Genomic DNA, 24549 nt, shown 5'->3' with positions numbered 1-24549 from the left:
GAGAGCACGGTTACTTGTCACAAAATAATGTTAAGTGTAATTCTTAAAATGCCTATCCGAAATGTCTAGTAGTTTTGTTCCAACAGGTCACAGAAGTCCAAAGCTCTTCCCCAGGTGACACCACCCAGTCCGAAGGCAGATGCGATGGGCATCGTTTTAGCTTCACCACGGATGCTCACCCCTCTAACAATCTACCAAACGGAATACTGCTGACGTCTGCCCTGTCACCTGCGTGAGAGGATCCAAATGTACAAACAGACAAGAACTTAACCTGCAAAGCTTCAAATTAAGTGAGAATAGCAAAGGCCAGTTCAACAGTAACGTGGCACAACTTTTCCTGTTAGTGGTTTTAAGATGCTTACCAAACAAGGGAGGAGTTCATTGGCTTAGATATTTGAAATACAACTTTATTCTGATTCTAAACGAAAAGGAATGGGAATGACAGTGACAAACGAGATTTCACCACTGGATATTGTGATGGGACTGTAGCAGTCTCATTATCTGAAACTCAGGAAGGAAACAACTGCGTTCCAAAACAGCTAAGTATGCAGGTCCAAAAAAATGAAGGTACTGTTTAAACTGCCACATTCACTCCGAAGCCCATTCATCTCCTTCAGCATCCCAAAGATTAAGCACATGTTCTGCTCAGCTATATAATAAAAGTGGCAAACACGCTGCACCACTGACATCACAGGACAGTTGCCTATAAAACTAGACTTCTGACGCTGGCCTCCAGCTGCACTTCTCACAGGTCATCATCCTCATCCGGGAGCGCGGTCGTCTGAGCAACCTGGACAGAGACACAACGCCAGGACACCATGGGTTAGAGCCGTCAGGACACGTGACACCCAAGAGACCCCACTGACGGACCCATCTGCCACCTACCTCTAGATCGTGCTCGTACTGTGCTGCCAGAGCTGGATCCATGACCACCTCTGGGGGGGCAAGAGCAGGCATGGCGACAAACTCCAGGTTAGGGTCTCCAATTAGTTTTCTAGCAAGCCACAGGAACGGCTTCTCAAAATTGTAGTTACTTTTGGCAGAAATGTCATAGTACTGGTTCCCAAAAAAAAAATTAAAATTAGTTTTTAAAAATCTACTTCTTGAGGATCACTGGGATGTTTCAAACTAAAAATAGCTTTTCCATCCATACCACAGACACAATTTCCTTCAGTGGACCTATTACTGTAGTTTCATTTTAGAGAAAAACGATCAAGTTTTAAGAAACATACCTGAAGGTTCTTCTTTCGGTGGAAGACAATAGATTTTGCCTTAACTTTTCTGTCCTTAATATCCACTTTATTGCCACACAGCACAATGGGGATGTTCTCACACACTCGTACCAGATCTCTATGCCAGTTAGGCACATTCTTGTAAGTAACCCTTGACGTCACGTCAAACATTATAATGGCACACTGGGCTGAAACAGATGTAGGAAAAGTGTTACACGTGTACGACTTCTTGCACAGATGAGGAACGCTAAGGAGCACGGGCTAGGGGACAGGCCCAATCTGGCTACCTCTGCTTCTGCACTCCCTACACCCCAGTGTCTCTCTCTTCCAAGTTTAAGGATCTCCAACCACTGTTAACACATACCAAGATTCAAAGTCTCATTTCCTACGTGAGCGCGAACTATCAACCTAGCTTATCAAATCTCTCCTGTAACACTTCATTAACTCTGCCCCATCCCGGAATCTCCAGGAGGCTACCGATACAGCAGCGTCGGAAGACAACTGGTCTCCTCTACTCTGAAGATCTCCACACCTGTTCTTTTAAATGATCCTAAACTACACAAAAGTACGCCGTTCTGCTTCACAGCACGCAGGCCTACCTACTCACCTATGAGGAACACAATTCTAACATAACTGAGACAACAAACCGAGGTACGTGCAGTCTGGTAGTTTCCTAATCAAACACTTTTTAAGAAGAGAAAGAGAGAGAGAGAGAGGAAAAAAAAAAAAAAGGGCCGTGTATTGGTAACACAGCAAAGGAAGCGAAACGTGGAAGGACTCCCAATAATGCTTCATCACAAGAGATCCCAGATGACATTTTCCTCCTATCTTTGCGATTCTACAGTGCCTTTGAGGGGAACAAACAAACAAACACAAAAGCAACAAAAACCCAAGCCAACCCCAACGACTCGGGCAGCCACAGCAGCACCTCGTGGGATGCTTATTGTCTTAGGTGCGGAGCCCGCGCCCGCTCCCGCTCCCGCTCCCGCGCCCGGTCCCGGCTCGGCTCGGCGCTGCGCCCATCATGACACAGCACGCGGCAGCGCCCGCCCGCCCCCGCCCGCCCCGCCGGCCCCCGCCCGCCCACCTTGGATGTAGTAGCCGTCCCGGAGCCCGCCGAACTTCTCCTGGCCGGCGGTGTCCCACACGTTGAACTTGATGGGGCCCCTGTTGGTGTGGAACACGAGGGGGTGGACCTCCACGCCCAGGGTGGCTGCAACACAAGCACGGCGTCAGGGCGGCCCGCGGCCCGCGCCCGCGCCCCCGCGGCTCCCCCACGTACCTACATACTTCTTCTCGAATTCACCCGTCAGGTGACGCTTCACGAACGTGGTCTTGCCGGTGCCGCCGTCGCCAACCAGCACCAGCTACGGGACAGGACGCGCGCGGTTGCGGGGGGAGGGGAGGCCGCGCGCCCCCCCGGCCGCCCCGCTCCCCCCGGGCCGCCCGCGCGCACCACCCACCTTGAACTGGACTTGGGGCTCTCCCTGGGCAGCCATGGCGCTGGTGCTGCGGGGGACACAGACGTGGGCCGGCTGGCGGCGGCGCCCGGGCCCACATGGCGGCCCGCCCCACGTGCCCGGCCCACAAAGGGGCTCCGGCGGCCGGGCCCCACGCGCGCACGCCCGGGCCGGGGCGGGGGCCGCGGCGCGCTCCCGGCGGCGGTGGCGGGCGGCGCTGCTCCGGCGGCGGGCGGCGCTGCTCCGGCGGCGGGTCTGGCGGCGCGCCCGTGGGGGGAGGCCCGGAGGCCCGGGCGGAGGCCGGCGCGCGGGGCGGAGGCCGGGGCCGCCCGGAGCCCCGATCGCGCGCCCCCCGGCCCCGCCGCCCGCCCGGGCCCACCGCGACTGGCGCCCCGGACGCGGTCTTCGGCCGCTACGGCAGGGCACGGCGAGAGCCCGCCGCCGCCCCGCCCCGCCCCGGCCCCCGCCCGGCCCTCCAGCCCCCGGCCCCGGCCCCCCCGGCCCCCGCGGCCCCCGGCCCGGCCCCGCTGCCTCACCTTCCAGAAGCGTCTCCGGCCCGTCTGACTGAGGGCTGGAAAGATGGCGGAAGCGCAATTCAAATGCCCGGAGACGCAGCCGACGCCGGCGCGCGCCGCGGGGGGCGGGGCAACGGCGCCGCGCCGCTCCCACGTGGCCCGACGTGCGCGCGCACGCAGGCCGCGGGCTCGGCCGGCCACACCCGTCGGCCCTGCGCGGAGGGGAGCCTCGCGGGCTGCGGCGGGCGCGCTCGGCGCGGGCGCGCGGACGCACGGCGGCTCGCGGGGCCACGTGCGCCGGCCGGAGGGCGGGTTCCAGCGCGCGCATGCGCCGACGCCGACGCGGCGCGCCCAGCGGCGGCCGCGCCACGAAACTGGGAGGAGGGCGCCGGCCTCTTGGGCGGGAAACTCGCGGGGAGCGGCCTGCACAAAGCCGCGGGGCCTCCCGGCGTGGGGGGTCGCCGTGGGCGCGCGGGACGGCGGGCCCCGGGGGAAGCGGGCGCGTGGGGAGGCCTCGGGCCCCGCCTGCTCCACGGCCCCCGCCCCGCGCCCTGCCCTGTTGACCCTCGCGGCTCCCCGGGCCTCCATCCCCCCCTCGGCCGCTTCCCGCGCCCCCGGCCCCGGCCCTGCCCCGCAAGCCGCAGTCCTCCGAGCCTGCCCCGGGCTCCCCCCTCCCCTGGACCGCACGGGCGGGCCCCTGCCTTGCGCTCCAGCCCCCCCACCCCACCCCCACCCGGTGCCCCCAGCTCCAGCCAGAACCTAACTTGGGGGTAAAGGGTGCAAAGTCGATGCTTTCTCACCCTAAAGAGGCAGCCGCCCTTTTGTGAAAGCGTTTACGTGGCCGGCGGCCTCCGTGACTCCCGCACACGGGATGGCGGGAATCAAACCTGGCGGCTCTCAAGCGCGGATGCGATCGCGGAGTATTTAGGCTCCAGACCGCGGAGAGAGCAAAGCTGCGGAGATGCCCACCCCAGAGGGTCGGGGCAGGCGGGCAGGACGATGAGCCGCAAGCCCGTTCTCAGCCAGGAAGCGGGCCAGATGGGGTCCTCTGACCTCGTGCCCTAAATCTAGGCCCAGTTTTTGGCATTGGTGAGGGCAGCCACAGGTTCTCCAGATCCCCTCGGCCCCCTCTGCAAGGGAACGTCCGCACTCAGAGCCACGGTAGTACCGCTAGAGGCCCCATCGGGGTAGTCGGGTGGCTCAGGAAGGATTCCACCCTGGGGACCCAGGTGACCGAGAAGGAGCAGCCACTTAGTCTTCAGCGCGGTCTGCGAGCAAACCCATCGGGAACACGAGTGATGCAAACTGGGCACAACACCTGGGCGAATGTGCCTGCTGGGAACCCCAATCCCACTGCTCTACAGGACCCTCAGGAAAACACCAAACAGGTCTCCGTGCTGCTTGGGTGTGACCATTGCTTTGGCCTCTCTGGAAAGCAGGAACTGATAAAAACAGGAGGGCCGAGAGCTGGCGACCCTGTCACTTCCACTTCCAGAGAGATTCTCTGGAGTCAGACTCACACATATGCACAGGGAGACGGTATCTCAAGCGTCCGCTACAACATTATGGCAACAAAAAATGCAGCTTCCAGAGATACCCATTGGTAGGGAAACTACGAATATTTAACTATTGCAGTATGACATCTGAAAGGAAGCAAGTTCATCTGTATCAACAGGGTCAGATCTCAAAGGATGATGTTGAGAAAAGAAGGAAGTTCAAGAAAGATGTGATAATGGTCTTAAATAGTCCACGGTATATGCAGTTTTATAGGGAGATCGTACGGTACAATACCACTTATGTACGTTTTTAGGCATATTAGTTCTTGAATGTTATGTAGGTAATTTTTAAAAATTGATTACAGCAACATAGACTGAATCATGAAGCTGTTGTTTCGAGAGACAGTAGGAAGGGGTGTGATGGGGCGAGCAGAAGAGTCACAGAAGATTCCCTCTCTTCTGTTAAAAGAAGGTAATTGGGGATCCCTGGGTGGCTTAGTGGTTTGGCGCCTGCCTCTGGCCCAGGGCACGATCCTGGAGACCCGGGATCGAATCCCACATCGGGCTCCCGGTGGGTGCATGGAGCCTGCTTCTCCCTCTGCCTGTGTCTCTGCCTCTCTCTCTCTCTCTGTGACTATCATAAATAAAAAAAAAAAAAAAAAACTTAAAAAAAGAAAATAAAAGAAGGTAATTGAAGCAAACAGGACAACATAGTAACCACTGTGTAGCTCCAACCACCAGTGCTCTACCTTCTGGCATTTTTGAAAAATATTTCTTCCCACCAAAAAAAAAAAAAAAAAAATCCAAGAGGAAATCTGTCAAATAAGGATATTAGTTGTTCTCCATGCGTAGCATTCTACACGGAGCTCCTGGTGGTTTAGTTTGTTCATTAGCTGCAGATGTCATTAACTGGCCCTGTCCCAGAACTTCTGAAGATGATCATCTCAGACAGCACATGAAAAAAATGGGAACACATACTCTGGCTGACATAGATAATGAGTTTCCCCAGTAAAACTCCCCGAGCCCATCCTTTTTTTTTTTTTTATAAGATTTTATTTATTTATTCATGAGAGACACAGAGAGAGGTAGAGACACAGGCAGAGGGAGAAGCAGGCTCCTTGCAGGGAAGCCCGATGTGGGATTCAATCCTAGGACTCTGGAATTGTATGACCTGAGCCAAAGGCAGATGCCACCCAGGTGCCTCTCCCTGAGCCCTTCCAAATGCTAGTGACTTTGCAGTCCACAGGGGGTACTTCTGGTCTCTGCCGCACAACATGGATTGCAACTCCATGCTTACCTGGTAATTTCAAACTTTGCGGCCAAATGCGCTGAGAGGAAACAGAATTATAAAAACACAGGGATTTCAGCTGTTACCTGTAATTTCCTCAAACATCAGCATTCTTCATTGGCCTTGGTCCTCCTCACCTTCTTTCTCTCAGTAACAATCTCATTACATATATGATTTAAAAATATATATAGGATTTTTGACCTCTGGGATGTTTGAGAATACGCAGCACGCAGGATGCTCTTCTGTGTGTATTTCTTAAAACCAACGACATTCTGTTACGTAACCACAGTTCCGTTACCCAAAGCAGGAAACAAAGCCATCTGCAATTGGATCGCCTCCTCTACAGACCAGAGTGCCGCTGGTCTCACTGCCGCCCTAGAGCTGGTTTGGGATTATTTGGGATTACATGTGACCCTCAGCTATTCGCTCTGTGTCTTTTCCTTCAGTCCAGAGCAGTCACTTCGACTTTTATGCTTCTGCAGCATATTGTGTAGTCCAGGTCTTCTGTGGAATACCCTCCGTTTGGATGTGTCTGATATTTCCAATGGTTGGGATTTGGGTTCTGCAGTTTGGGCTGGGATACCCGAGAGATGGTTATGTCCTTCTCAGTGCATCTTTTCAGGAGCACAAAGTGACCTTCGTAGAACATTTCAGACCCCCCTCCTGCCCTTTAATGCTGCAGTGGTTTGCTGGCTCGCTTCAGATACATGAAATCCATGACCGGCCAGACCCGAGGTAAGCTAAGATGGGCCTACTTTTCTATCCTCTGCTCTAGCTTTTTTTTCCCTGTAACTCTTCTGTAGCCATGCAAACCTTTCTGAAGGTTACCTCCCCCAAGGTAGTCCCTGCCTGAGGGCCTTTGCACTTACTGGTCCCTCTGCTCTTTTTCTACATCCTTGCCTGACTGGTTCCTTCTCACCCTTCAGGTCACAGCTCAAATGTCACCTCCTCAGGGAAGCCCACTCTGACTGCCCTCTTGAAAACGGTGTCACCACACCAGCCATTTTCCATCTCAGCCCTCACTTGATTTTCTCCCAAGCACTTACTCCTACCTGAAAATAGCTTGCTTAATAATTTACATGCGTACCATTCTGTCTTTCTTTCCCTCACTAGAATAAACAAAGCACCTTGCTTGGCACAATCCTCAAGGTATCTAGCACAGTGCCTGGCTCATAATGGGTGCTCAGTAAATATGTGTTGAATTATTGAGTGAACTACTCTTAACCCCATCTTAACACAAAAAATCAGAAATAGCCCCATTAATGCTAATAAAACAGTAATAACTTACATATACAAGCTTATCAGAATTTCAGCATGCTATTTCTTGTCAAAGACTAATCATTGAGGAAATAACAAACATTTAACAAATACAGAGTCAACCTTTCCTATTTGTGCAGTTTCCATCAACTTCCTTGACTTTGCAAACCAATAAGGGAAGATCCCATTATCTACTTCACTCATCACTCCAGCTGGATATCAATGACTTGTCAAATGAAATGTTTTCCTTACCGGACACTCACTTTTCTACATAGGGAGCACACTGGTGCATAGATTACGTGCTACATCTTAGCATTAGTGCAGAAATTATTTCCCCTGACAGCAAAATCGAGAGCCTTGTCGTGTACTCATGCCAGATATCCATCCAATCAATGACCAGGGACAGCGTAGGGGGTACACTTTGGTGGCCCATGAGCTAAATCCAACCTTCAGTATTCTTTGTCCTATCCTGGGGTGGATCACAACATGATTTGTATCTAAATGTGTTGCCAGCACTTAATAACGTGATGGTTTGGGGGAGATCCCTGGGTGGCTCAGCGGTTTGGCGCCTGCCTTCGGCCCAGGGTGTAATCCTGGAGTCCCAGGATGGAGTCTCGCGTTGGGCTCCCTTCATGGAGCCTGCTTCTCCCTCTGCCTCTCTCTGCCTCTCTCTCTGTGTCTCTCATGAATAAATAAATAAAATCTTAAAAAACAAACAAACAATGTGACAGTTTTTAAAGTGATCCCACGAATTCTTTGAAACTTCTCTCTTTAAGGGGCACCTAGGCGGCTCAGTGGTTGAGCATCTGCTTTTGGCTCAGGTCATGATCCCAGGGTGCTGGGATTGAGTGCTGTATCGAGCTCCCCACAGGGAGCCTGCTTCTCCCTCTGTCAAGTCTCTGCCTCTGTCTCTGACTCCCATGAGTAAATAAATAAAATCTTTTTTAAAAAATCAAGATTGGGAGTCACTGGGCCTGCTTTCTTGCATGGCCACAAGCATCTGGATTAGATCCTGCCTCCCAGGGATGGGTGAACACTGCCATTTGTCTCAGGCTCTGCTGATCCCTACTATGTCTCAGACCTGAGGCATGTTGTTTGCCCTTGGCACCTGCCCTGAGACCCTACAGGACCTGAGTTCACAACCTCTGATTTGGTGTCTAAGACACAAATATGATGAAAAATGCACCCATTAGTTAATCCATTCGGCAAATATTTAGTGAGTACCTACTGTACTCACTATGGCACCAGCCATTCCCTAAGGACTGGGGTAGTGAACAGAACAGACCCAAAAGGTCTTGTCCTCCTGGAGCTTTCATCCTTGAAGGAAGAAACAGGAAATAGATTTGCTAACAAAGTAAAATATATAGGATATTAATAACTGCTAAGTGAAGAATAAAGCAGGTAAAAAAGATATGAAATGTGAGGAAGAGAGGAGCAACCAACAGGTCTTCCCTGAGATAGTGACATTTGCACAAAGGCCTGTAGAAGGTGAGGGTAGAAAGCACGTAGATACTTGAGTAAAGATAATTCAAAGGCCAGGGAATGGCCAGTGCAAAGGCCTTAAGGTGGAAGCCTGCGTGGAGTTGTCGGGGACAGCATGGAGGCACATGGCCAGGGCAGGGGTGCGGAGATGATGAGGGGCCCCCAAGCTGGCCATGTTTCTGTGTGAACCCAGGGTCTTAGAATGAGTGCAAGGAGCCTCTTGTATTAAGAACAACAATCGCTTCTTTATAGCAAGAGGAACTTTCAAACCAGACTGTTGGCAGTCCACGTAGGACAGAATGCTCTCTGTGCAAGGACTTTCATGTGTCTCATGTCACTTTAGGGCAATCTGGTCTAAGAAAGAGGATAGAAAATGGTTTAAGAAAACACAGGTATAGAACAGAGCAAAACAGTTCTCAGAGGCTGAGACAGGCCTGGGGCAGTTCAGACCACTACGGATACCATGTTTCTGCATATCTAGCTAGGTTTCATCCATCTAAAGTCCAGATGCTTATATTTACCTTCAGATCGATCTAGATCTAACATCTATACAAAATATGGTATAGCAGCTCTACAGCATCTCTGTCTATACAGATACAAGACCTGTAGATATAAGGATATGTAGGCATTTATATATGGATGTGTAGATACACAACCTTTAAAGTGTATATACGAAAATTTTCAGTGTATATGTTTTCCAGTATATCTTTAAATGTATGTATATTTAAAATTTCAGTATACATATTTTTCCAGGGTTTCAAAAATTGTGGCAATTTTTAAATGCTTACTTTTAACAAACTGGCCTTTATAAGATGTAGAAATCGCCAGACAACATAACTCTGCTATTTATAAGATAATTACAGGGTGTATTGGTTTTGAGGGGCTGCTGTAACAAAATGCCACAAACTAAGTGCCTTAAAGTAGCCGAAATTTTATTCTCTCACACGTCTAGAAATTTGAATTGGAGGTGTTGGCAGGGGTGTGCTCTCTCTGGAGGCCTTTGGGGAGAGTCTGTTGCAGGCTTTTCTCTGAGCTTCTGATTTTGCTTTTCCCTGGCAATCTTGGCTTGCCTCTGCATCAGCTTGCAGTCTGCTGGGGTATCACAGGGTTTCCTATGGTCTTCCCTCTGTGTTTTTGCATCCTAATCTCTTCTGAGGAGGGCACCAGTTGTATTACATCAGGACTCACGCTAACAACCACATCTTTTAACAGGCTCATGTTTGTAAAGATTGGTTTCCAAGTAAGTCACACTCCCAGGTATGGGGGTGAGGACTTCAGAATATTTTTCTGGGGGACATAATTCAACCATAACACAGGGTTTATAATTTTTTAAATTTTATTTAATTTTATTTAAAATAAATAAAATGTGTGTTGTTAGTTTCAGAGGTAGAGGTCAGTGATTCATCAGTTGCATGTAACACCCAGGGCGGGAGCACCTGCTTGGTTCAGTGGTTGAGCATCTGCCTTTGGCTCAGGGCATGATCCAGAGTTCCAGAATCAAGTCCTGCATCGGGCTCCCTGCAAGAAGCCTGCTTCTCCCTCTGCCTATGTCTCTACCTCTCTCTGTGTGTCTTTCATGAATAAATAAAATCTTAAAAAAATAATACAAGATTTTATTTATTTATTTATTTATTTATTTATTTATTTATTTATTTATTTTAAGATTTTTTAAGTGATCTCTCCACCCAAGGTGGGGCTTGAACTCACAACACTGAGATCAACGTTCCTCCAATCCTGCCAGCCAGCCTGGCGCCCCTGTCATACCACAGTTTTAATCAGCATTTCCTGATTATCAGGGATATGTGTATCTTTTCCTCTCCATGGGCTGACACTTCAGCCTGCAGGTCAAAAGGTGGCTCCTGGGGACTGATCTGATTATAGTAGCCCTTCAAGTAGTTTTTTTTCTCTTAAATGACATCGATACGAAACAAAAGTCATGAGTCACAATCTACGAAGTATTTCATCCTGTTTCCTTTCCGTTCACGTAAAGGAATACATAAAAAAGTTCCCTGAAAAATAAGGCAAGCACATGCGTAGTAGGCAGACTACTGGCCCCAGGGACGTCCATGCTCTTGTCTCAGCACCTGTGACTCTTTGCCGTCCCCAAAAGGGACTTTGCAGAGGTGATGAGCAACACAGACGCTGAGAGGGGGGACACTGTCTGGGGAAGCCCCGGCTGATGACAAGAGTTCCACACGGTGGAGAACCGGCCGTGGGCAGGCAAAGGGATGGCTGGGGCTGGGGCGCCCACGCCATGCTGCAGTGCTGGCATGAAGGAGGAAGGGCCACCGGCAGGTCACGTGGCGCCTCCAGGAGCCCAGGAAGGGGAGGAAACAGACTCTCCACAGCCTCCAGAAGAGGCTGAATTTAGCCCAGCGAGACATCTGGCCCTGCAAATGTGAGATAATAAACGTGTTTTGTGTTGAGCTACTAACTTGGAGGTCATTTGTTACAGCAGAGAGATGAATCCAATAGGTGACATCACAAGGCTCTTTCCAGATAATACATTCGGCCCTGTCTTTAAGAGGGTAGCCTATTCTAAGCTAAGCATGATGATCAATTAAAAAGGCACCTGTATTTCCAAATACCCCCCAAGGGTATATGCAGGATCAGGAGGGGACTGCAGATTCTTCCATGAATGGCCGGAACAAATGCTCTATGGTCAACTTACAGTCATTCTGCAGAAATCTGACTTTGAATCTGGATTTTCGAAATTTCCCCCAGTATTTCATGAAGTCCAATGAAAATACATTAATTTAGAATCACAGAATTTTAAAATAGGCAGGAACCTTGCTGGGTTCAAATCCAGACTCTTTGGCCCAAAGTTCCGTATCTTGTACTTTGCCATCACTTTCCCATCACAGTAACGACGTTTATTTATTTTTTTTTAAATATGTATTTTTTTAAATTTGTTTATTTATTTATATATGATAGTCATACAGAGAGAGAGAGAGAGGCAGAGACACAGGCAGAGGGAAAAGCAGGCTCCATGCACCGAGAGCCCGATGTGGGATTCGATCCCGGGTCTCCAGGATCGCGCCCTGGGCCAAAGGCAGGCGCCAAACCACTGCGCCACCCAGGGATCCCAGTAACGACGTTTACAATGGGTACACATGCTAAGCAAATTTTGTGGCATAATTTTTTCATTCATGTAACAAATATTTATTTCATGCCTCATGTGTGTTAGGCTCCATTCTCAGTGTTGGAGATGATTAGGGAGTAGTGGACAAAAATCCCTGACTTTGGTGGAGTGGACATTCCAGAGGAAAGAGATAAGCAGCAAACAAAATACTTACATGCATGAGGTAGTTCATCAGAGGGCTGTAGGTGTTAAGGGGGAGAAAAAGTAGGGTAAGGCGGTTTGGAGTATGGGGTATGGGGTGCAATTTTTTTTCCTTTTTTTTTTAATTCTTTTAAAATTTTATTTATTTATGATAGGCACACAGTGAGAGAGAGAGAGAGAAAAGCAGAGACACAGGCAGAGGGAGAAGCAGGCTCCATGCACCAGGAGCCTGACGTGGGATTCGATCCCGGGCCTCCAGGATCGCGCCCTGGGCCAAAGGCAGGCACTAAGCCGCTGCGCCACCCAGGGATCCCATGGGGCATGGGGTGCAATTTTTAACAGAGTGGGTCAGGACAGGCCTCACACAAAAGGCATCATTGGAAGTGAGGGACCAAGCTACATGTATATTTGGGGAGAGAGCAGACAGGAAGAGCCTGTGCAAAAGCCCTGAGGTGGAATGGGGCTGGGTGGGAGTGAGTGAAAGGAAGGGTACCAGAAAATGAGACCCTGGAGGTATTGGGGATGGTCAGATGGTGCAGGGCCTCCCAGGCCACTCTGAGGACTTTGGTTTTTACTCCAACTGAGTAAATAATTTACATATAAAAATTATAAACTCTCCCACAAATCTCTATACCCTGTTACTGATGTACTGTAACCTCCAGAGTGTTGGCTTAAACCTCAGTGTATTGAAGAATCAAACATGGTGCACGCAACTGTTTCTAATGGATGAGGCCGTGTCTAGAGGCAATGTCTAGGCTACAGAGAAGAAAGTTGGAGACAATGTTATTAGGCTATCTATGGCCCGTAGGCTTCTTACCTTGATATCAGGAGGCACTGAATTCTGTTCTAACTTTACAGAGGCACTTCTCACTCCCTGGTCTAAGTAGATGATTGATTCATTCATGTCCTGTCAACCAGAGACACAGGTATACGGGTAGGAAGGAAGGACACAAAGATCAGTAGCCAGCAAAGGTGTCCTCATTCCTTCATTCATTACCTGTAACATTCCTCCGAAAGGGGCAAGTGATACAGCTTATATGCCCTATCCAATGGGGGCTAAATTCCTGATTACAGTAAACCACTGTGTTACTGTTCTTCAGTTGTTGTAACAAATTATAAAAAATCCAGCCGCTTTAAACAATACCTATTTATTGGCTCACAGTTTTAAGGGTCAGAAGTCTGGGGTTGGGCTCTCTGCTCTGGGGGTTCAGGAGGCTGAAATCTCGATGTCAGTGGTTCACTGTCATTGGGGGCCACAAGGATGAATCAGCTCCCAAGCTCAGACAGGGTGCGGGCAGAGCGTGAGTCCTTGTAGTTCAGGACACATGACGTCCTCATGTGCTTGCTGGCTGTCAGGTGGCAGTTGGCATCCACCCTTAGTTCCTAGAAGTTTGTCTTCAGTCTTGTATATGGACCCCATGTTTCAGAGCCAGCAGTGGAGCCCTGAATCCTTACCACAGTTGGAGGTCTCTCTGATGTCCCCTCTGCCCGATCTCCTCTTTCCGCTGCAGAAAAGTCCTCCGCTTGTGAAGGTTCAAGTGGTTAGACCTGGCCCATCCCCATAACCCAGGGAAGTCCATCACCTGTCACCATGAGGCGACATGGTCACACTGCATATGTATGTATGTGATAGAGACAGCAATGACACATTATGTACTAATATTCACACTGTTAATCTTTCCCTGGCAGGGTAAGAAAGCTCTGGTTGACAATTTGACATTATCCAGTTGCTGTCCACGTTACGTGCTTGGGCTGGGGCATGAGGAAGACATGAGGCAGGACCAGCACTCACCAGAGACAGGGTTAGCCCTCTGTGCTGAGAGAGGGGTGCTGGCCCACCTGCAGGGCCACGTCCTGGAGGCGTGCAGGGCCCAGGAGGAGGTGGTCTTGGAGATGTGTAGGACCCACGGAGTTCTGGGACTCACAGGAGGTAAGACATGGGGCATGAGAAACTATACACAGAGGACTTTAAGCGTGATGCTGTGGTCATAGATGTTCTTTGGGATGCCTTAATCAGGACTGGACTGGGGCTTCCCAGGTGTCAAAGGCACCTGCACGCTGCAGACTTGGGCACGCTGCAAACTTGGATGCCATACTCAGGCTCCAGGGGCACTCTGGGCTACATCACTGGGTTTTCACGAAGTAAGTGCTGTCCAGAAGAACCTTTGCTAGGGTCATTTGGTGCCCCACATCGCCCCAAGTGGTGTCCCTCCAGCAGGGCGTCCCTGCACCTGCCCAGTGTTCCCAAGGAAAGTGGTGTGCGTCCTTGAGGAGCCAGAGCCCCTCCAGGTGCATGTGTCCAAAGCTGCACCCAGCTGTGCTTTCCCACAGCCTGGCTGAATTGCTCCACCAGTGTGTTCACGATTTTTAAAAATAAATAAAATGCGTGCGAAAGCACAAAAAAACAAAGTAAATCAGGAAGGGACGAAACGGGACTGAGCCTGGGGGGCTCAGCGGGTCAAGCATCTGCCTTCAGCTCAGGTCAGGATCCCAGCAGGATGGAGACCTCACGTGGGCTCCCAGCTCAGTGAGCCTGCTTGTCCCTCTGTCCCTCCCCGTGCTTGGGTTGTCTCAAATAAATAAAATCTTGAAAAAAAAAAAAAGGAGGAAGGAAAGGCCAAGGCGGTTCTTGTACAACTCCGCAGGGTACCCGGGGGTACCTCCCCTGCGGGCCAGCCCCCAGCCCCACCGCTTCCTCACGCAGGCCCCGCCCTCCTCCTAGGCCCCGCCCCCTCCGCGCCGGGCCGCGTCAGCTCCCCGCCTCCAGGCCCCGCCTCCCCCCGGGCTGCCCCTGCCCCTCCCCTTCGACCCCGGCCTGCACCCAGCCGCGCGGCCCCGCCCTCCCCAGGCCCCGCCCTCCTTCTAGGCCCCGCCCCCGCGGCCTGGCCCTGTGCGTTCCCTCGCCGCTCGGCCCCGCCCCGCCCCGCCCGGCCCCGCCCCTCGGCCGCGGCTTTCACCGCGAAGGCTCCCGCAGGCTGCGAGGGCTGGGCATGCGCAGAGCGGGCCGGCGCGGTTGCCGTGGCAGCGCCGGTCCGAGGGGAGGGCGGCGGGAGAGCTCGCCCCGAGCCGGCGACCGGCAGGTTGAGGCGGCTGCGCGGCCGCTGAGAGTCCGCGGCGGCCGGAGGCGGCGCCGGCCAGGCCTGAGCTGCGGGGCGTGGCGCCCGCGCCCGTGGGGATGCGGGACCGGCTGCCCGACCTGAGGGCGGTGAGCGGCGGGCGGGCGGCGACAGCGGTTCGGGCCGGCGGGGCGGGCGGGGGAAGGGGCGGGGGCCGCGGGGGCGGGCGGGACTGGGCGGGGGCGACCGGGGGGCCCCAGAGGGCGGGCGGGGAGGGAGGGCAGGGGGGCCCCGGGGAGGGCGGGGGGGAGGGCAGGGGGTCCCCCGGGGAGGGCGGGAGGGGCGGGGAGGGAGGGCAGGGGGGCCCCCGGAGAGGGCGGGACAGGGCGGGGGGGGGCGGTGGGGAGGGCAGGGGGGCCCCCCCGGGGAGGGCAGGGGGGCCCCCAGGAGAGTGGGACAGGGCGGGCCGGGGAGGGAGGGCGGGGGGCCAGGGCAGGGGTGCTGAGGTCAAGGGGGCCCCCCGGGGAGGGCGGGACAAGGCGGGGGTGGGGGGTGGGGGCGGTGGGGAGGGAGGGCAGGGGGTCCGGCGGGGGGGGGGGGGGAGGGAGGGCAGGGGGTCCCCCGGGGTGGGTGGGGAGGGAGGGCAGGGGACCCCCAGGGAGGGCGGGACTGGGCAAGGGGGAGGTGACTGGGCCTGCTGGGTCGCGGGGGCTCCCGGGCTGGGGGGGCCCGGGCTGGGCGGGGCTGGTGGGGGTGGCGGCGCTCGGGACTGGCCGCCCCCTGGTGGGTCACTGTCTCCACGGTGTTCTGGACGCCCCCCCCCCCCCAGCCGAGAGCCGACGCTTATTCTGTCGCTGACAGATGGGGAAACTGAGTCAGCCCGGGGCCGGGGGGCACGGGGCAGTGGCTGGGCTCCGAAGCCCCTTCTGAGCCGCGCCCGCCAGCTGCTGCCCTGGCTGAGGTCGCTCCGTGGCATCGCCTCTTGGACCCTCTGCAGCAGCTGGGACCACCAGAAGTCACTGTGCGGGGGTGGGTGGGAGCCCCCGAGAGCAGGGGGCTCGTGCGGGTGCGCCTGTCCAGTCCCTGGGGTCTACACGGGGCGGGGCGCTGCCCGTGGGAGCAGGGAGGCGCTCGGTGGTGCCACCTGCCTGTGGGCACGGGCGGGTCCTGCGCGGTGCCAGCGCTTCCCGGTGAGAGGCTGCGCCCTTTCCTAGCGGCCCGTGCACGGGGCCTGGCAGTAGCCAGGGCGTCGCCCCCGCCAGTGACCTCGGCGAGTTACCCTTTACTACCTGACAGTAATGGGCGAGTTCTTTTTTTTTTTTTTTTTAACTTTTATTTATTTATGATAGTCACACACAGAGAGAGAGAGGCAGAGACACAGGCAGAGGGAGAAGCAGGCTCCATGCACCCGGAGCCCGACGTGGGACTCGATCCTGAGTCTCCAGGATCACACCCTGGGCCAAAGGCAGGCGCCAAACCGCTGAGCCACCCAGGGAGTTGTGATGTACTGGCCTGTGCTCATTAGGGCAGCTCCGGCGTCGGACAGGCAGCGGGACCACGCTGGGTGGTGGTAGAATGTGGGAGGGATGAAACATTTTATGCCAACGGTTAATGATGACTGTTTTCTTACAAATGCAAGTCGCGGTTAGTGCCGAGTCCTTACTAGTGTGTCGCAGCGCAGAGGGAAAGCCTGTGCCCTGTGCAGGCAGGGCTGCCCCAGAGCAGGTTGTGGGCCGCCGCCCAAGGCATCCTGGCATGTGGTGAACTACCTTCTCTCTCCTTTGCTTCTGGAAGGCAGCTGGCTATAGGCCATGCTTTGGAAAGTAGAGGGAATAGTTGTGCTTCAAGAAGGCAATGGTTGACTCTCCCTTGGGATCATAGAAATTACGCTCCACACACATTGTAAGAACCTTTCTTCGAAGTGATTTTTTCCTTCTCTTTTTGTGAATGGTCAGACGATACTCTGATCTCTGCAGTTTGCAGATGAACAGCATCATGTTAAACTTAACAAATAACCACTACCTCACCCTATAGAATGTCTTTGACATGAGCTCAAATATTTGTTGAGTGAACAAATGCTGAATGTATCTGCACATGAGAACTGTAACTGTTTTGGCAAACAGAAGAACTCCAAACGTGTGTAATATTGGAGAATAGTAAGAAAAATCCGTCAGCTTTTCTTGGCTTGGTTAGCAAAAATGAATTGGGCAATTATTTACCACCGTCGAAGCTTATGTGACCTCCAGCTTTCTCTGCTGCAGCGTGAAGAGCATGTGACCTATTTTGATCTAGAATTTCAGAGCTAGAAGTGGCCTTCTCTAGTCCAGTACCATCCTGCTCTAGATAAAGACACTGAGCAATTGTAGAGCAGATTGCTGGAAGTTTCTACGCATGTAGTTGTCTAATCTTGGGCAAATTATTTTTAAGGCTTTCAGAACCTTAATTTTCCTGTACATAAAGTGGGGGTAATGATACCTCTCTTGCTTAGTCGTAGAAGGAGTTGTGAAATGTGAAATTATCTCCTGTGTGTGACACTCTGGGAGAAGGTGGGAGAAAGTGCTGTGTAATTATAAGTGCTATTAATATTTATTTGTTTTTTTTAATGTTTGCTGGAAGTTCTAAAAAGCATTATTCTATCTAGAGTAAAATATTAATTTAAAATGCAATTTGACATTTTTAAAGTTTAATAACAATATTTAAAAACATCTGAAAATTATCAGAAATAAAAGTTAAACTTTTACTTAAGGAAATTATCCTTTCCAAGTAGCCCTTGGAGTAGGTTGTGTTTTTGTTTTTTTTTTCACTTTTATTTGACAATCAGCGATTAGTTCTCATCCACACAACAGTCTGTAGATTTTTGAAAGTGGTGACAGGTACGTAGGTAGCCCAGCGCGTAGAGCTTGTTTGGTGAATCATCATCCTCGTTACATTTTCTGGATAACTGCACACGGATACGGTATGGAACATTCCTTATTCCTTTGGCCCGGACAGCTTTGTTGAGCCTGGTGTCAATGTGCACAGCTGGAGTTCCCATCTCCTTCATGGCAAATTTCCGGCTCTCTTTGAGTGCCCAAGGGGCACGCTTCTTGAAACCCACTCCATGGACATGTTTGTGAATGTTTTTTTTTTTTAATTTTTTATTATTATTTATTTATGTAGTCATACAGAGAGAGAGAGAGAGAGAGGCAGAGACATAGGCAGAGGGAGAAGCAGGCTCCATGCACCGGGAGCCCGACGTGGGATTGGATCCCGGGTCTCCAGGATCGCGCCCTGGGCCAAAGGCAGGCGCCAAACCGCTGCGCCACCCCAGGGATTCGTATGTTTGTGAATGTTGATGGTGTATTCTCTGGTCACTACCTTGTTGATGGCAGAACAGCCCGTCTTCTCGCCACCCTTCTTTGTAGGAACCATTCTGCCGGGCCCTAATTGGCGCCCTTGGAGTAGTTGAATGTCTGTTCATAACCATGTTCCTAAACAGCTCATGTTTTTTTACTAGGTGAATTTTAAATTTTAATTTGGTAATTAACATACCCCATCAACAATGTCTAACCTGGCCAAATAGTTGTTTTTGGAAACCTCCAAAAAGTTTCCTTTATTAGCTATGAGTGCTTCCTCCCGAGAAGATTACCACTGATAACCATTTGGAAAAGACTTACATGTTAGTGTGTCCAATACAATTTATCAAATACAGACTTAGTTGTTTCTAAGCAATTATTTTCTCTTTTTGAGCAGCCAATTTATTTGGGTGTAGAAAGTTTAAGTGACTTGCCCAAGATCTTCTAGGCTTTAAATCTAGAAAGATGTGTTTCTGATTTACAGAAAGTAAAAGAACCTTCTGTTTAAGAGATATGTGAGTGCTAGGTGTCTACAAGGTGATGTGCCAGATGCAGAGAAACTGCATCCACAAAACTGATATGGGTGCATGTGTAGAGGTATATGGCCAGGGGAGGAGTTGGAGAGGCAGGGTGGCATATGTCTCAGGATGTAAGTATATATAAGTGGAATATCTATTCTATGAGACAGGGACTCCAAATGTGTTATGATTGCCTTTTTAAAAAAAAGTTTGTGTATGTAAATAGGCGTATTTATTATAGTAAAGAGGAGAGAAGCTATGATCTCAACTGTGGGTATTGTTTACAGGATAATGAACACAAACACACGGTCCTTACATGTCTTTATTAGTAGATCTAAGGGAAATGAGAAAAATCAGTATTTTTAATCCGTGGATTCAAGGTGACGAATTGCAAATACAGTTTTTTAAGGGGCAAGAAAAACTGCCCAGATATCTTAAAAGTTATTTTTTGACAGCTTAACCTGCACATGTGGTGAAGAATGTTAGAAAGATTCAGAATCCTGTTTGTAAAATGAAGCATTTTTTCTAATCACTTCACTGAAACTTAAAACACTAAGAATTATATAGTAGATTTATAATTTCCTATATGCGTATGTTTATAATTTAGAATTTTATGGTTTATTTGGTCCTGCCAACTTTTTATATTTCATTTGTTGTCATAGAAACAGTTCTCCCATTTGGAATCTATGGGTCCTCTATTCTTAACTATAATAAATATATTTGTTGGTATACATAATATCTCTCTTTTTTTTAATTTTTATTTATTTATGATAGTCACAGAGAGAGAGAGAGAGGCAGAGACACAGGCGGAGGGAGAAGCAGGCTCCATGCACCAGGAGCCTGATGTGGGATTCGATCCCGGGTCTCCAGGATCGCGCCCTGGGCCAAAGGCAGGCGCCAAACCACTGCGCCACCCAGGGATCCCCATAATATCTCTTTTTTAAAATGACTTTTTTTGAGACAACAAAACTTTGACATTTCTACAGATTAATACTTCTTGTTTTTAACTTCAGGTCTGTTGTGAATTTAAGGAATAGCAAACCTAAGAGAACCAGTTCACAACAAGCCTGTTCATAAAAAGGTTTCCTCTTTGGTGCACACTTCCCACAGCTGCCTTGGTCCCTTCATCGGGTGCTGTCTGCTGTTCCCCATGCATTCCCCCTTCTCAGCCTGCCTCACACCTTCGTGGTCTCAGTGCATGCAGGCATCACCACTGTAAGGTCTTTCTGTCCTCTCTCTTCTTATGTCCCATGTCATAAGAGGTCTTATGGCCGATGTCTCCAGAGATGGCTATCCTCCTGTCTCTGAGCGCCCATGCAGTCCTGTTTTCTTCTAGACTCTTTACCCTTTCCAGGGCGGACCTGGGTGGCCAGTTCTACTCTGAAGCCTCAGTATTCTGCACAGAGCACCTGCCAGGTGTTGAATTGGTGTGTGTCTGTTTGAAGAGTCCATGGTGAGAAAAATGTAGATGACAGTGGAGTCTGTTGTCCTCAACGTTCTTTGGGTTGCAAAGTGCAGAAGCCCATTAGCTACAAGAGAGAAGGGAGGGAGATTGATTACAAGTTAAAAGGGTGCCTCAGAGTTGGAGGGCAGAGTGTGCTGCCAGACCCTCTGAGGAGTAGAACCCGGGACCAGTGAGCACCTAAAACCTCCGCCCAGGTCACACCTGCTTTGTCTCAGCCATGCGTGCATCTCTGCTTCTTGTGTGTTCTGTCCTTCCACCCTCACTGCCCTCACCTTGGTTTCATCCCCCTTCTTTTCATTTACTCAACTGCTCCCTTTGAGTGGGTCCCGGCACTGTCACAGGCCTGATGCACGAGCTGTGAGAAGATAGGTATTGTCCTTGCTCTTGTGGAATTTGTGGGGAGTGGGGCAGGAATCAGCCAAGGAAAGCAGGATGTGGGGCTGTAGGTGGGTTGCTTGGGATGGGGCAATGGGGGAGAGTCTCTGAGCTGAGGCCTGAATGAGGAGAGGGACGAGCCCTGAGGCTGCAAGCTGGGGATAAGCTGGCATTGCAGGAGGAGAGAGGACTAGTTTGTCCGTGAGTGAAGGTGAGAGAGAAGGAGAAATCTTTAAACAAGTCATGGGGAAAGACAGGGTCAAATTGCAGAAGCATCTGTGCAGTACAGTTCTGTTTATGTAAAGGCTCAGGACCTGTAGAAGGTATTTGTATGATGTTTAATAGTGGAGACAAACTAGAGTAAAAACATAAAAACATGAAACGATGTGACATCCTACCATAGGGCATAAACCCTATGATATAAAAACACGAGGAAGGCATGTTACATACAAAGGCTAGTAGACAGCTTTCACCCTGTATTCACTTACAGGCACGCTTTTCTCTTCTTCAGGTGATATATAAGTTATAAGCAGCAGAGGTATAGGTGCTGAATATATTTTGAGAAGATTTAGTTGATATGCCCAAAATTACTATCTGTGCAAGGCCCTCCTGTAGGTGCACGTGGAGAAAGAAGTCAGTGTGTTTTCAAGCTTGGATTCTACTAATTTGTGATAATTCAGCTTCTATTGAAATCTAAACACTGAGCATTCCAGTGATGACTTATTCACGTCTGTTAAATGGTCTCTAAACACGGAAGCTATTCACTGTCTGCTCCTGACAGTAGTCACACTGGGAGAATTTTATTTTTTATATAATGCTACTTTTAAGGAGACCTCTTTTAAAATCTAACAAATGGAATGTTGATATTTGAATGTTTATCTTGCACTTTGACACTCTGGAAATCAAGTGTGTCATCTTGGAATATTCCCACTGCCTTTAGGAAATGCTTTGGCATGAATCGTCTTGTTATTCACAGTGAAGCCCACGCCCCACTGTCCCCACCAGAGGGACTGGACGAGGGCGCTCTGTCCACGGGGCTGTAAGGTGCCTTCAGTGAGGCAGCAGTGCCCTGGCTGCTCTGTCTCTGTTTCCCGTTTTGAGGAATGGAGAAGCTAAGAGCCATATGAAGCCTGTCTCCGGTTACAGAATAGCGTTGAGAATTCCCATTAGAAATAAGAAGTAGAAGTAAAGGTTGTAAGATAAGGATAGAGAAAGTGGAGGAAATGCATTCCTAGTCCTCTCTTTCGTGGCTGTGGGCAGAGAGGGCGGTCTGTCACCCACAGGGCTGGCTGGGGATCAAGGCAGGGCACGGGTCCGACGGAGGCTGTGTCCAAGGGCGGAGGCCACACGGGCTTCCTGGGTCAGGTTTACTGGCGGCCCCATGCATGGAGTGCAGTCAGCGCACTGCGTGACAGTGTGGCGGTAACATGCACTCCCCTGGGGCAATGGGGTCTGCCCATCTCCCCAAGCACCAAGGCGGGCAGCCGTGTCTCCTGGACTGGCAGCTGGAGTCTTCTGCTGAGTGGGAACCCCCAGCGGGCATCTTCTGTGTGGGATTTGCCTGGGGTGACCTAGTTCCCTGGGGGTGGGCGTGGGGACAGCAAGTGGAGGGCGACCGGCTGCGGGGAGATGGTGGTTGAACCATGGGATGGGTACATCGGGGCTCATTGTAGTATTCCTTCGGCTTTGTGCGGGTTTGCAATCTTCAATACGGAAAAGCAAAACAAAAGCCAGTGCGTGTGAGTCTAGGATTCCGTTCAGAGCAGTGAGACCTGGGCAGCTCTGTGAGGGTCTGGTGGGCAGGTGCCTTTCTCATTTCCCTGCGCTCCACCGGCACCAAGTCGTACCCGAGTTCACTCCCCTTCACAGTAAGCGGCTCCTCGCGTGATGCTGCTTCACGTGGTTCCTGGCCTGGAGCTGGACATGACAGCCGTTTCCTTGAGACCCCAGAGCAGAGGCAGGAAGGTGAACAGCCACTGGGAAGTAGAGTCACATAGGGCCGAGTTAAGAAGAGTGAGCCTGGAATATGCTTTCCCAAAGGCCAGGGCTGAGGCTGCCGCCAGGACTGGGAGGAGGGCCTGGCCGCTGGGCCCTGTCTGGCGTGGAGGGCCTGTGGGGAGGCTGCTCCCTCCGAGGCTTGGGTGGTGAATGTTTCAGAGCCAGGGCACTTGGAGTCCAGTTGACAAGGGCAGTCCGTCCGTCCTCGGCACCTCCACCTCTTCCTTCCGGGCAGCAGGGGGACAGTGAACGGGGCCATGGCGGGGTGCTTGAGCGGGAGATGAAGAGCAGCCCCTGCGGCGAGAGTCAGGCGGTGGGACTGTCGGTAGAGGGTTTTGTGGGTGCCCGTGCCTGCCCAGGCGTCTGAGCTCTGGGGACGTGAGCACTTTGCCTTCCCCGTGTGTTTTGTGTTCCGGAGCATGGCTGGGGACGCTGACACCGGCCGTGGGAGGCAGCTGGAGCCCTGTGCCCGGTGTGCAGGCTCTCCAAGGCCATTAGCAGTGCTCCGTTTCCTCAAGATGCGTGAGCCTGGGGGGAGGGAAGGGTTGGTGGCTCACCGTGACGTTGGTTTCTGCGGAATGCTATGCTTTCTGATTGCCAGTTTGTCTCTAAGTTCAGCCTTGCTCACAGCTGACGCTAGAATGATGCGAAAGCCTTTGCCAGTTTATGTGCCCCTGTCACACTGAGGCCCCTTTGGTCACATGGGTAGATGGTTGTGCTCAGGACCTGTCTGTAGGAGCTGGGGCCGGGGGAGCCCGTGTTTCACACACCAGGAGACAGAGACTTGGAGGTTCAGCCGCTGCCAGTAGGCAGGCTGGGAAAACTGTCTTGATTGGTGAGTTTGGTTTACTAGAGGGAGGCCAGTGCTCGGCAGCCCTGACTTGCTGGGTTATTATCCTCAGGCTGTTGGAACAAAGTACCACAAACGGGCTGAGACATGGCAGGAATGGTTCTCCTGGCTCTGGAGGCCAGAAGCCTGCGATGGAGGCATAGCAGGGCCGTGCTCCCTCGGTGCCTATGGGGGTGCCTCCTTCCTTGCCCTTGCAGCTTCTGGTGGGGCTGGTGGTCCTTGGGTGCGTCTCGTCACATGCCCATCTTTCCCTGTGTGGCTGGACGAAGGGCCCACCTTGCTTGGCAGGACCTCATGTATCTATGCCACCTGCACAGCTGTGTTCCACTGTGGTTCATGTGCTGAGGTTCTGGGGTTAACTTGTCCTGTTAAAATAGCACAAACAAGACACTCTCAGTAGCAGTCATTGCAGGCATCTTTCTCAACAACTGGTGTCATGTGAGAGCAGGGTGGTGGCTCAGTCTAACTGAAGATGCTACTGGGAAAGCCACAAAGAATGGACGCTCTGGGGAGCCCCCATTCTGGGGAGCCAGGGCAAAGGGAATAAATAGGGTTAAGGGAGTGTGTGTGACCACGCCTGTCTGAGAGGTGCCAGCAGGTCCCTCCCCAGTCCAGCGAGTGTGCAGGCTAATGCTGTGTGGTGCTTCTCCTTCCCTTTGCACACTGTCCTGCTCATCCACACGCTCACCCTGTGATTACAGCTTCCTCACAGTCTCTTCCTACAAGCTGCTCCTCTAAGTCAGCCCTTCCTCTCTTAGAGAAGCCTCTCTTTTCCCTTGGCCTCAGCAGACATGGCTTATCTTCACCCAGAAGTGGCCCCAGGCTGAGAGGGGTGACATCCGGAGACCTCCCGAAGTGATGAGAGATTGTTGTTGACTTTCAGGCCAGATCTCCTTGTTTCAGTGAGGGTCCTGGATTGATGCAGAGGGAAGGCTTCCT

At 51.7% G+C, this 24549-nt stretch overlaps 2 protein-coding genes across 3 annotated transcripts in view; one reads left to right on the top strand and one right to left on the bottom strand.

Annotated features, from left to right (window-relative positions):
* Positions 1-386: 386 nt before the first annotated feature.
* RAN (RAN, member RAS oncogene family) lies at positions 387-3342 on the bottom strand. The gene is made up of 7 exons (XM_041729479.1): positions 3229-3342; positions 2696-2741; positions 2515-2599; positions 2320-2445; positions 1233-1420; positions 886-1056; positions 387-790 (listed from the first exon to the last, which is right to left on the bottom strand). Exons 2-7 carry the CDS (start codon positions 2729-2731, stop codon positions 746-748), a joined length of 651 nt encoding a protein of 216 aa, XP_041585413.1. The 5' UTR covers positions 2732-2741; positions 3229-3342; the 3' UTR covers positions 387-745.
* An 11663-nt stretch (positions 3343-15005) lies between these two features.
* Positions 15006-24549, top strand: part of STX2 (syntaxin 2) — a 34730-nt gene continuing 25186 nt past the window's right edge. For both annotated transcript variants that reach the window (XM_041729307.1, XM_041729306.1), the window contains exon 1: positions 15006-15218. In XM_041729307.1, the coding sequence (XP_041585241.1) occupies positions 15189-15218 (30 nt within the window). In that variant the 5' untranslated portion in view covers positions 15006-15188. The remainder of the gene's footprint in view (positions 15219-24549) is intronic.

The sequence above is a fragment of the Vulpes lagopus genome, chromosome 14 (genome assembly GCF_018345385.1).
Source record: "Vulpes lagopus strain Blue_001 chromosome 14, ASM1834538v1, whole genome shotgun sequence".
Taxonomy (NCBI): Eukaryota; Metazoa; Chordata; class Mammalia; order Carnivora; family Canidae; genus Vulpes; species Vulpes lagopus.
The sequence above is the reverse complement of the archived record's forward strand: the minus strand, read 5'-3'. Positions and strand labels throughout refer to the sequence as shown.

Coding starts and splice junctions, on each gene's coding strand:
- RAN (XM_041729479.1), bottom strand. CDS start 2,731: ATGGCTGCCCAGGGAGAGCCCCAAGTCCAGTTCAAG. Junction 2,446..2,514: donor ATTCGAGAAGAAGTATGTAG/GTACGTGGGGGA, acceptor CTTGTGTTGCAG/CCACCCTGGGCGTGGAGGTC. Junction 1,057..1,232: donor ACCGAAAGAAGAACCTTCAG/GTATGTTTCTTA, acceptor TTTGGGAACCAG/TACTATGACATTTCTGCCAA.